Source organism: Kogia breviceps, chromosome 10 (assembly GCF_026419965.1).
Source record: "Kogia breviceps isolate mKogBre1 chromosome 10, mKogBre1 haplotype 1, whole genome shotgun sequence".
Lineage (NCBI taxonomy): Eukaryota > Metazoa > Chordata > Mammalia > Artiodactyla > Physeteridae > Kogia > Kogia breviceps.
In genome coordinates this window covers 46,206,594-46,218,817 of record NC_081319.1, presented here as the reverse complement: position 1 = coordinate 46,218,817, position 12,224 = coordinate 46,206,594, and the positions used below count along the sequence as shown (strand labels likewise).

Here is a 12,224-nt window from a genome sequence, read left to right as displayed (position 1 = left end):
AGAGCTGAGAGAGAAGATGGGTCCTGACATCCTTGCCGTCTAGCTCCTTTCTCACCTGCACCACCACCATCAGCACCTCCAGCAGCAGCAGCATCACCATCACCATCACCATCACCATCACCACGATGCACGTTTTGAGAACTTTTCCCAGGTACACTGTACAGAGCACTTCAGGCATATTATCTTTTTGAAGCCCCTCAACCATCCAGTGGGAAAGTAATCCCATTTCACAGTTGAGAAGTCAGGCTCCAAGAGGCTGGTCACTTGCTCAAGGCCACATACATAGGACAGGGCAGAGCAGGTGTGGTCCCATAGTCTCCCCAGGTAACCTTGGCCCTCATCTGCACTGAGGTGACTGAGGACTTGTTTCGGGTGTCCAGGTGCAGAGCTGTAGGAGGCGTCAAGCCATTCTGAGCCCAGGGAGGGTCACTGTGCATATGTTTAAAATTTCCAAACTTTGCCGTGTGCTCAGAACATCCCAGGTGATTCCTTATTCCCTATTTCTGTAAATCCTCCTGGCCACCATTTGAAAGAGGTTCTTGTCACCCTACTTTATGGATGAGGAACTGAGGGACAACCAGGAAGGAGCAGCCTGTTGGGTCCCTTTCCACTGTGAGGTCCCAGGGGTGGCAGGAAGGACTTTGCTGAGGAAGGGACCCTAGGCTGGGCCAGTTTCTCGCCCTGGTGGCCCATTTCTGCACAGGCCTCCCAACCGCACTGCCACAGGAGGCTCCCAGGGCATGAGAAAAATCCTCACACCGCCCCTCCTCCTCACCCCCTCAGCTTTCTCCCCTTGTGGCAGAGGGTGGACCAGCCTGGAGGCTTCAAGCAGCCACTCATCAGACTGCAGGCCCCCCTCAGCCCCAGATCTCAGGAGCTCACGGGGGGCCCGGAGGCCATGCCTCTTCCCAGGAGCTGATTCTTGGGGGACTGTCCCTGCCAGACTGGGGCAAGTAGGGAAAAGGGGGCAAGGCCAAATCAGCCAGCCTTAAAGCAGGGACACTAAAGCTCAGGCTTTGGGTTCCCCACTGGCCGGAGGGTCCAGGGCTCGATGAGCCCAGGCCCATGACGTAGTGGACACCTGGGATGATCATGAATTAAGCTAGCGAGCCTGGGTGACCCATCAGTGTCTACACAGCAGCTTCATATGCCTTCTGTGGGAGCAGTGGGGAGCAAACATTAATGTGTTAAGGCTCGTGATCAGGAGTTACCAATAGTCCCATTAAAAGGGGGGATGCCAAGGGTGAGAGAGGTTGGGTAACTTGCCCATGGTCACACAGCAAAGAAGCAGCAGGCCTGGGATGCAGACCGAGGTCAGCCTGACTCCACATCTTTTTGGGCTCCCAGCAGCGGCTGAAGGGGGACTTTGTCCCTGGAGCCCTGATTGCCCAAAGAGCAAGGGAGGGCAGGGGATAGTGGGTCATCTTCAGGGCTGAGTGGCCTCTTTGAAGAGCCTGGGACTGAAGCCCAGGACTCCAAGGGAACTGCTCTTGAGATGATCTCAGTAGAAGTCACCATGGGACCCCGAGGATCAGCCAACAGTCTCTTCCCCAGTCTGGGCTGGGGAACTGACAGACCCTGTGTGTGTAGAGGGGGATACAGAGGGTACGAGAAAGGGCAAGGGACTTTAACCCTGTGCTGAGAGGGCCACTCCACGCTCTCCCAGGCTCCTCCCGTTTGTCATGTCTCAAAAAAGAAGTCACGGGCTTCCCTGGTGGCGCAGTGGTTGAGAATCCGCCTGCCGATGCAGGGGACACGGGTTCGTGCCCCGGTCCGGGAAGATCCCACATGCCGTGGAGCGGCTGGGCCTGTGAGCCATGGCCGCTGAGCCTGCGCGTCCGGAGCCTGTGCTCCGCGACTGGAGAGGCCACAACAGTGAGAGGCCCGCGTACCAAAAAAAAAAAAAAAAATTAAAAAAGAAGTCACGGCCACCCTGCCCCATCTACTCCCTCAGTTCTCCACGTGAAAAGCCGTACTCGGTGACTGGGGCTAGAAATCGGGGGTCATTTTCTCCCCACTCACCTCTCTCCTCTCCCCCATCAGTCACCAGGCCTGCCCCAGCTTCTCTTTCCTCGACACCAGCACCGACCGTCTCATCTCCCCTGGATTAGGTAAGAGTCTCCTGATGGGTCTCCCTGTTTTCCTGCCCCTCCAACCCGCTCCGCACCCTGAATCCTGGAGGGTTGTTCTAAAATCTAGACCTGATCGTGGCACTCTCTTGCTGAAATCTTGTCAATGGAGGCCCACCCCAGCCAAGCAGGGCAGAGGTCTTAGGTTGACAAGACCTTCTTATCTACGGCTTCACGTGATGCTGCGGGGAGGAGGTGTCCCACAGACCTCACAGACACAGGTAATATAGACTGTGGTGTCTTCTTATCAAAATAGCCCTCCTACTTTTTACTCTTAAAAAAAGTCTCTTCAGGGCTTCCCTGGGGGCACAGTGGTTGAGAGTCCGCCTGCCGATGCAGGGGACATGGGTCTGTGTCCCAATCCGGGAAGATCCCACATGTCACGGAGAGGCTGTGCCCGGGAGCCATGGCTGCTGAGCCTGCGCTTCCGGAGCCTGTGCTTCGCAACGGGAGAAGCCACAACAGTGAGAGGCCCGCGTACCACAAAAAAAAAAAAAAAAAAAAAAAAAAAAAGAAGTCTCTTCAAATATTTAATGGCAAAAACACCACAGGTGAAAGACATGCAGACCACAAATAAAAGGACTAGACCTCCACAGTTGGGAGACTGGGATCGACAAATATACACTACTATGTATAAAATAGATAACTAATGAGAACCGACTGTATAGCATGGGGAACTCTACTCAGTGCTCTGTGGTGACCTTAATGGGAAGGAAATCCAAAAAAGAGGGGATATGTATATATGTATAGCTGATTCACTGTGCTGTACAGCAGAAACTAACAGCATTGTAAAGCAACAATACCCCAACAAAAAAATAAATAAATTGAAAAAAAAAGGACTAGACCTCCACAAACATTTTGGTGCCTTGCTGAGCAATCTTTGCCTGGCCACCCCTCCTTCCCAGGTTCTTTACCCAGCCTGGCCAAATGATGTCTTTTAACTCTCTTCAGCTTTCCCTCTAGAACCAGGTCCCCTCCAACCATTCCAAGGAAGACACTCCTTCCCCAGTCCTGTTACCCAGAGGGGCAGGAGTTGGGGTTGCCATCACTCCTATCCCACGCTTCCCTTACATGCAAACTTTCCTCTTTGGAATTGAGGCTCACACCTTCTTCAACTAGTTGCCCAGGAAAACACAGCCTCTTTCCTTTACATATTCAGCCCCTAGCCCAGTCTCCTGTTTCTTGCCATCATTTTCAGAGGCTAAGGCTGCCAAGTAGAGCTAGAAAGGTTGTTCACTTCACAACAAGGGCATCTGGCTGACGAATACTGGGGGCTAAAGTGTACTTCATATTCAGCTTGTCACTAGGTAGGTCCTGGTGAGATGTTGAATCCACCTGAGGAAGGGCTGCCTTTCTCTCGTCTGCTGAAAGGCTTGGTGTGGGCCCCCCTGAGGCTGGAAGCCTTGGGGTTAGCCAGATGGTGGGCTGGAGTCCAGGTTCTCAAGTGAAGGATCTGCCTTTACAATTCCATCAGGGACAGAAGGAAGAGCCTCAGGAGGAATGCAATTAGCAGGCGCTTCCAGGGATCCCAGGAAAGACTGGTTGCCAGGCTCTGCTGACGGGAGCTTTATGAGAGCTGCCAGAGGAGCTCATCTCCTGTCTGCCCAGCTGCTGGGTCCCCCTGGAAGAGGGCTGGGCTAGGTGGGCGCTGGCCTGGAATACGGCACACCTGTGGCTGACCCTCAGGGAGGGCATCCGGATCTCTCCTTCACTGCTGAGGTCACAACACCGGGCACTGGGGAGCGAAACTGGCCTGCTCCAAAGAGACCATTTAGTCCATCTCCCGTTCCCACTCTACAAATAGGGAAACAGGTCCAGAGGGGCAAAGGCCACCTGGAGTGAGAGACTTTCTGCTCATCCTCTGAGCCCTTATCTAGGTCCCATTCATCACCAACCCTTCCCACCCCAGCCCTGCTCCTCCCTCTGTCTTCCCCCGGCTCATCAAACCCATACCTGAGCGGGGCACACTCGAGTCCTATCCCCCCTCCACCGCACCTTCCCGCTTCACTCCTCTGCCCTGCTCTCCACCCGAGGCCAAACCATCATCATCTCTCGTCTGCCCTGGGATTCGTACTCCTAGAATCCTCTCTTTTCACAGAAACCAGTACTCAGTTAACAACCCGAACTGGACTGTTTCCGTCACCTGCTTAACCCCTGCAGTGGCTTCTCAGTGAACTTAGGAAAAGCCCAAGTCCTGTCAGTCCTCAAGGCCTGCGTGGTCTGGCCTCCTATCTCTTTCCTCTCCTCCCTCCCCTGGGCTCACTGCTCTAGCCACACTGGCCTCCACTGAGTTTCCGCAGGGCTCATCCCATGGGCTGTTGATCCTCTGAGAGATCCCCCCGCCAGGATCTTTGCGGCTCTTTCCCAGCCCATGTCTTCAGACCGCAGCTGCAGTATCACCTCCTTGGAGAGGCCGCCATGATGCCTGCCTTAGGTTGTTTCCCTCTCTTCTCTCTCCCAGCACCGCTTATCACTTATAATACATGCACTTGTTTTCTTGCTAAACGCCTCTCCAACTAGAACGTGAGCTCCCCGAGGACAGAGCATTTTTATCCCTGTCTCCCACTGTGCTTGTCTAGCTCAGTGCCAGTCAAGATAGTAGGTGCTGAATGAACATTCACTGAATGAAAGGATGACTTACTGTGTCATCTTCAATTACTGGTAACAAGAGAGCCCACTTCCTAAAGAGGTTCCCGCTTTTCTTTTCTGCCTTATATGTGAACATTCACTTACGCAGAACATGACAAGGTGTGTAAGAAAGGTCAGTTTCACAAAGTCTGAAAGGTCATTGCCTCCGAGAAGTGAAAGACTCATTCATGGCCGGCCCAAAACAATGGGAACATGGCAGCCATAACTATCAGTCAATCAGTTATCAATTGCTGAGCAAATATTTAGTGAGACCTTCCCACATGCTTATCTTTCTGTGAAGAGCTAATCGAATCCCATGAGTCCTTCAGAGAACTAATGTCAGTGTAACCTCTTCCAGGAAGCCGCCCCTGATTGCTCCAGCCTCCTTGAGCACCTCCTTTGCCTTCTCACTTCTTTGAGAGGTGAGTTCCCACTCCAGCCGGCTCTACTCCTGCCACCAAGCTCCTGCCCTTCGACACAGGGTTCTTACCTTGAATGGGGGAGAAGAGTTTAAAGATGAGAGGGCAGGCCAAGACAACCACCTGGCCCCGAGGGGTGGCTGGCCAGCAGGTGAGGTTGTCCCACATCTTGCTGCAGCCTGTGGGGTGAAGGCAGAGGACACATGGGTCAGCGTGGCCACCAGGTGCCTCCAGCCTTGGGGCCTGAGCCCACAGGCACCCACTCTTTTCCTCCTCCTCCAGGCTCCCACCTTGAGGAGCCTCCAGTCTGAGAGGGGAGGCACAGCCCTGCCCAGGCTGTACAGGAAAGGGGGAGAAGGAGGCATAAGTACAGCCCCATGGTCCTTGGTGAGAGACAGAGCGCCCCCTGTGTGTTTCAAACAGTGGTGGGGTTTTGTTTGTTGCAGAGACTAGGGGGGCCTTCCCCGGCATTCAATGGGCAGGCGACAGGGATGCCAGGCTGGGACTTTCAAATGAGTTGCTGGGCGTTTGCAGATGAAAACCTTTTGTAATGACCAGAGGCTACACTCTTACTCCATTTTACATATAAACACAGGGTACTTATCATATGGGTTTGACAATACAAGTTTTCCAGGAATGCAACTTGCCAAGTAAAGGAAGAGAAGACTGGGCTTCTTTGTGCTCTAAGAGTTGTTCTCACTAAGAGCCGTTCAATGTTTTGGAAGATCACCTACGACAATGCTGCCGTGAACCTGGGTTGGTGATGCAACCAGCATATATATCAATCTATGTTTAAAGCTCTCACATTCCCAGAATTTATATTTATAGGTACAACCTTTAGACTATGTCTTCTTATCTTTTGGTGTGATTGTGCTGGAATGTTCACATAGTATTCCAGCACACATAGTATTTTATTATAAGTGTCTTTATTTTTGTTTTACATTATAACTAGAACATCATTAAAAAAACTGTGTGTCCTAAATTTCAGTTTATAATAGTAAGGGAGGCATTAGAAAATATTTGTTGTAAAAAGGATCTGTTGGGTATGATAGTGTGATGGGTATATTGGGATTTAGCTAGTTCTTGAGGAGTCTTCATAAAACTCACATACAACGCAGATGCCTCCAACCCAGTCACACTGTGAATTGTGACAAGGGTGGTGATTAGGGAGTGAGTTTGGAGAAAGTCCTGCATTGCAGGCTGAGCTCTCCACCGTGTACCTATTAGCCTTGAAGGCCTGGCTGGTGACCGGAAGCACAGACCCCCTAGGGGTCTCTAGGGGTCCACATTAATAGGCAGATGCAAATGCCACGGTTTTGCCTGTTCAGGGTCTGGGTGCCCCTGAGGAACAAGGACTCCTCTGGATGCCGTCCCCGGAGGGAGGTTTAATTGTCTCTTTGCAACCCTGCCAGTCCCATAGATTTACTCAGGAAACCCAACCCCTGAGCTAAAGTCAACTCCAGCTGGGCCAAACCCAGCCCAGCCCAGGTCCGAAGGTTCACAAGTTCCCAAGAAGCGGGCCTGGGAAGAGGAGGTGGAGGGACATCCCCACTTGGGGAAGAGCCTCCGGCCTCTGAATGCTAAAGTGGGCTGACAGCAGGGAGGGGTGCCTTCTGGGGCTGCGGTAGCCAGGTGGCACCTGCAGCTGAAGGCTGAGAATGCCTGGATCTCCGTGGCCTGGTCAGAGTGCACAGCCTCCCTGCCTTGGGGACCTCATCCACTACCACTCATCCTATCCTGAGTCTTCTGTGGCCTCACTCTGGCTCCCAGTCTCTCCTCCATCCCCGTGCCAGCATCTCTGGAGGCCATGTAGCTGCTCTTCAGGCCAGTCAAATCCTGCTAGTGATTTAAGACCCTGTGCATAATATCATCAGCAAACATTTCTGTAGCCTTTATATATGGGAGACACTGTTCTACCCTCTTTACATAAATAACTTATTTAACTCCCTCCCATTTTACAGATGAGCAACTGAGGCACAGAGCAATTAGGCAACTAGCCCCAGGTCACGTCGCTGGCAAGGGGGACACCCTGTTCACACGCTCCATCTCCAGCAAACCTCTTGCACTCTGCCTGGTCTGAAGGGCTCAGTGCCATTTCCAAGAATCTTGCATGGCTGGACTGTGTATAGCCCCAACAATTCTGGGCACAGCCTGTCTTGCAGGCCAGCTGTTGTGTCTGGGTCCTTGCCGGGCTTCAGGCTCTCTGGATCTCCAGCGGCGGTCCAGATCAGGAGTGGATTCAGAGCTGGGTCTCTGGCCCTGAGTTCAGCTTCACCAGAAGTGGCAAAGAGGGGAGGGAGGCTGGGCTCTGCCCTCAGGGCGGCCACGCTTGGCCTCAAGGAATCTTAGCACCACCAGGGCTGGGCTGTGAACTGTGCTGGGGTGCAGGCCAGCAGGCAGCGGGAGAGCCAGGGAAGTGGGGCCGGTAGGGGGCACGTGGTCAGGGAGGCGTCCTGCTGGAGACAGCAGGGTCGGGAAGCTGAGAGGGGGTGACAGGCACGAAAATGTTGGGCGCCTGGAGGGCCTGTGGTTGCGAGCTGGGCCTAGGAGTATTCCCTGTGCGTCTGCCCCAGGGAGGCCACTCAAGTCCCACCGCACACATCATCAGGCCCACAGAGACCCAGGGCCCAGGCTGGCTGAGCATGCCAACTGGGGGCTGCCACCTCAACAGGAAAGAAAGCCCAGGCTGGGGTGGGGGATGGCGAGGCAGGGGGTTGCCTCCGCTTGTCGTTTTATAGACGTGTGTACACAGAGAGACACACACACTGACAAGCACTCCCAGGCACACACACTCACAAACACGCACGCAGATATACATACATGTACACTTACTTGGACGTGGAAAAACCAGACCCAAGCAAACACAGGCACAGAGAGACACACGCAACTCACAGACTCACATGTACAGACATGACTGAGTGTGCCACAGACACTCACACACACACACACACACACACACACAGAGCACACCAGGCAGACATATCCAGGCAGGTCCAGGCTTACACAGACACATGCCTCCAACACAAAAAGACACTCAGAGTCAGTCACGGAGCTACACACCCCAGAGGCACAGCCATAGCCCTAGACAGACAGGGGCCAGGAGCACACAGCTGGATGTGCGTGAACATGCACAGAGCCTTTCACAAGGTCATGGGCAGACTCACCGCCCACAGACCCATACATGCCCTCCTCTGGATCTTGGGCCAGGTGCCTGGTGACAGGGTGTTGGCACCTGCCATGCACCCTGTGCCAGCAATGACCTCATTGGGATCACGAGGGTGGCCTGCCCTTGGGGCCTAGGAGGTGCTATAGTGGGGCCTATAGTCTGGGGCCTGGGCCTCTCTGGGCTGTGCATGATCCCGGATCCCACTGTGGAGCCTTTCCGAGGCCTGTCTGTAGCCTGGTCCTGCCTTCCTGCCCTGGCGGGCGGGTTGGGGCATAGGCAGCAGGCAGGTCTGGCCACCCCTCTACCCAGGCCACAGTCTCAGGGCCCTGGGAGACAAGGGGCCGTCCCTCCTTGCGAGCTGGGAGAGGCAGAGGCCATCCGTGATGCTATACACACACTCACTGCCTCTACAGGAGGCAGAGAGCCTGGGCGGCAGGGCCCAGGAGGAGGGGCCCAGGACGGGGTGCATAACTGCCAGCCTCAGTGAGATGGGGGCACTGGGGAGCCAGGAAGAAAGATGCTCCCTGCTCCTGAGCCAGGCTGCTATGTAACGGTAAGCTTGGCCTCGGCCTCGGGGAGGCGACCTCTGGGAGGGAGGCCCAGAGCTGGTCTGGGCTCCCCACTGCTCCAGCCCTCCCCCTCCCTCACAGGGAGTCTTGAACTCCACAGCCACTCCGCCCCTGCCAAGAGCAGTAGGCCTCGGTGGCGCCTCCCAACTTCCCAGCCTCTCTGCTTCTCCCAATCCTGCCCACCCTTCTGAGTCTGGCTCAGGCTGCAACTTTTGAAGGAAGCCATCTACTTCCTTCCGTTCTCACCCCAGGGCTGCTGAGCCAAACGCGGGGAGCACAGGATTGGGGAGTGAAGACCAGAGAGTGCTGCCATTTCATCTGATGGCTCTGAAGCTGGGCAGCCTCGACCTGAGAGTGGATCTGGGCTCACGGTGTGAGGGAGGGGGCCTCCTTGGGGGGGGGTCTTTCTTGCCACTGGGGGCCTCACCTGTTGTTTCATTCTCCAGCTGGGCCTCCTTCAGGCACTGGTTGTGCTGTCCCTCGATCATCTGCATATAGTCACACACCTCCTGCTGCAGCCCGACTTCCCAGCCACCCTGGGGAACAGAGACAGGGAGGAGGACCCATCACCCTCATCCACAGCTTACTTGTCATCCACGGACTCCAGGAGCACAGCGCCAAGCAAGGCCCAGTCACCGGACTGATCCAAGTTCCAGACTAAACCCCAATCCTAACCCCAGACTGAATTCGACCTTAAACTGAAGCCTGACCCTGGTCTAGATCTGACCCCAAACTCTTGTCCATTGTACCCAAAGCGGGGTCTGCCTTGAGGGCCCTGTCATGGCTTCCTGGTAGCCCTAGCAGTACCATGGTTGTAACACTGTCTCTTTGTGGGTGGTACGGCTATGGACAGAGGTTAGAGGGCCTCTCCTTAGAGCCCAGAGCTGGACCACTGGACTTTCCAGTTTGGGTTGGGAGCCCTCAGTCCCTGCTTCAATCTCCATGGATGAGTGGGGCCCAACAGGTGCCACCTCGTTATGAGTTGGACCCTGGCTTCCTGTTCTTGGAGCCAGGCCTGGGAGGAATCCAGGAGTCTGGCTGCATCTTCCAGCCTCTGTCCCCATTCTAGGAGCCTGTGCTCAGTCCCCCTGGGTCACCAGGCTGGGAAGGGAATTCTGGGCCTCCTTGGGCAGACCGCCCCCCGCCTCCTTAGCTTCTGAATAATCCAAGCTCTATCAGATCTAATGAGGGTGAGAGAGGTCTCAGGAAGTACAAGAGGCCCCTTTAGGATGGCTGGAGGTAAGGAAAAGGGATGGGAAACCCCAAGCTTCTCCCCTCCCCTTCCCTGTGCCCCGGCCAGGGATTAGGGGTGAGATCTGACCTGTTTGCCAGGGATACATTGGCATTGGGTCTGACATGTGAGTAGGGGTGATAGCTGCCCAGGAACAGCCAGAAAAAACAGGTCTTGGGAGCCACTGGGTGGGGAAGGTGGGTAAAGGCCTCCGTGAAGGAACCACTGGGCTGGTGGCAGCTTCCACCTGTCTCTTTGGCTTTAGGGAAGTGGCTGCCACCTCACATCAGCTTCCTCATCTCTGCCCAGGGAGAAGAATGTCACAGTCCCAACAGGGCTGTGGGGAGAGGCCAGCAAGATTGCTCTAGAATCAGAGTTTATCAGCGTCTCTTCCACTTGTCTCCCCTCACCCTGGGACATGGTCTTCAACTCCCTGGACCTCAGTTTCCTGGTGGGCCAAATGGGCCTCAACCACCTCCCTTGCTGACCCAAAGGCTTCTTGCAGTAGGGCTGTGGGGAGAGCATAGGTATGGTGGGGTTCCCCTTATTTCCTTCTTTTAAGGGGGTCCTCATCTGGCGTTGTTCTAAACAAGTCAATCCCATTGTAAGCATGTGACCCCAAAGAGGGACCACACTCTTCAATCTCATATTTTCTCTTTTCAACAGTTATATGAACAAGTGTATCCTGCTCCATAATAGATCTGTGTTACTTTCCATATGCCAAGTTTTAAATGACTTTCCAGCTAATATCTTTACCCTAATTGGCTGGTAGAGTTAATGGTCCAAGATGGAACCCACGTTCACTATGTGGCTTCCAGGCTCGTGGCACACGGGCGAGTGAGGTCTGGGTGCTGGGGTCACATGCTTCCCCTCCTGCCCAGAAGGGACGGAAATACTCACGGTGCTTTGTCTTAAGGGATCTGTGTCTGGCTCATGCTGCTGGGGCATGGGAAGAGGGGTGTCCAGAGGGATCCCAGAGGTGGCCTCTGGAAGAGGAACCCAGGGATTGGCCACCCCAGTTTGTGTCCCACCATTGGTTTCTCTTGCTTTCTTGGAGCACGTTTCTCCCCAAGGTAACTTCCCAGCTTATTGTCCTCCAGCAACAGGGTTTGTTCTGCCTTCTGGTTCTTCCCTAGCCTTGCCTGCTTCTCCTGACCGTTTTCAGCCACCATCACCCCACAACATGAAAGCAGAATGGGTAGTAGTAGACATCTGTGTTGCTGCCTTCTACCATCCTTTACCTTCCTCTGACGCCATGTCCTCATCTCTACCTGGGAAACCACGTCCTTTCCCACTCTTAGTCTATGGGGTTCTGATGAACCCTCTTCCAGGGGATCAATATATGACCAGACTTAAGCCAGTAAAAGTGTTCCTGGCCATAGTCCCTGGCACATGGCCTAATTCAGGCTCCTCAGAGCCAGGAAGCTCATTCCTGGGACCTTGGATTAAGCAATTAGGCAAATGGATTTGTTCTTTCCCACTGGACTGGAAACCTCAAAGGACGCAGGGGCTAGAACTACTGCCACCACCTTGTTGCCAAGTATAGCACAATGATGAAGCCACACAGCTAAAGAAAGGATAAAGAGGTAGAGAAAAACTGGATCCTCTTGACATTGTCTGAGCCCCTGAATGCAGCCATGCCTGAAATCAGCCCTGCTTCCAGGAACATGACTCAATAACTTTCTGTATGGCTTAAGCCAGTTGAGTTTTCTGTCCTTGTAACCAAGAGTCCAGACGTGTACTCTGAAGACAGGACAATGGATGCCCTCATTTGCTGAGCCCTCTTAAGCCTGGGCTATGGCCATGCTGTTTGCCGGGACACATTTATTTTCCAGTCACTGAGGGCATCATAGGGCTCCTGGTGGCTTCTGCCTGCTACTTTCTGAGGGTGAAGGGGTGTGGGGTCACCTTCTCTAGGCAACTCTGCTCCCCCAGCAGCACAGCCACAGTGTCTCTCCTGAGAGGCAGTGGGTAGAGGAAGGGCAGGAGCCCTTGGGATAACCTGGGAGCCTGGGGGTATCTCTGAATAAAGTGAGGGTGGTCTAGAGCACAGGTCCCCAACCCCTGGGCCGCAGGGTTAAG

At 54.2% G+C, this 12,224-nt stretch overlaps 1 protein-coding gene across 7 annotated transcripts in view; it reads right to left on the bottom strand.

The window, feature by feature from the left end:
* VIPR1 (vasoactive intestinal peptide receptor 1) overlaps positions 1-12,224 on the bottom strand; it is a 34,460-nt gene that overhangs the window by 12,370 nt on the left and 9,866 nt on the right. For all 7 annotated transcript variants that reach the window (XM_059077571.2, XM_067005605.1, XM_067005607.1 and 4 more), the window contains exons 2-3: positions 9,339-9,447; positions 5,248-5,355 (exon numbers count right to left, since the gene is read on the bottom strand). In XM_059077571.2, the coding sequence (XP_058933554.2) occupies positions 5,248-5,355; positions 9,339-9,447 (217 nt within the window). The remainder of the gene's footprint in view (positions 1-5,247; positions 5,356-9,338; positions 9,448-12,224) is intronic.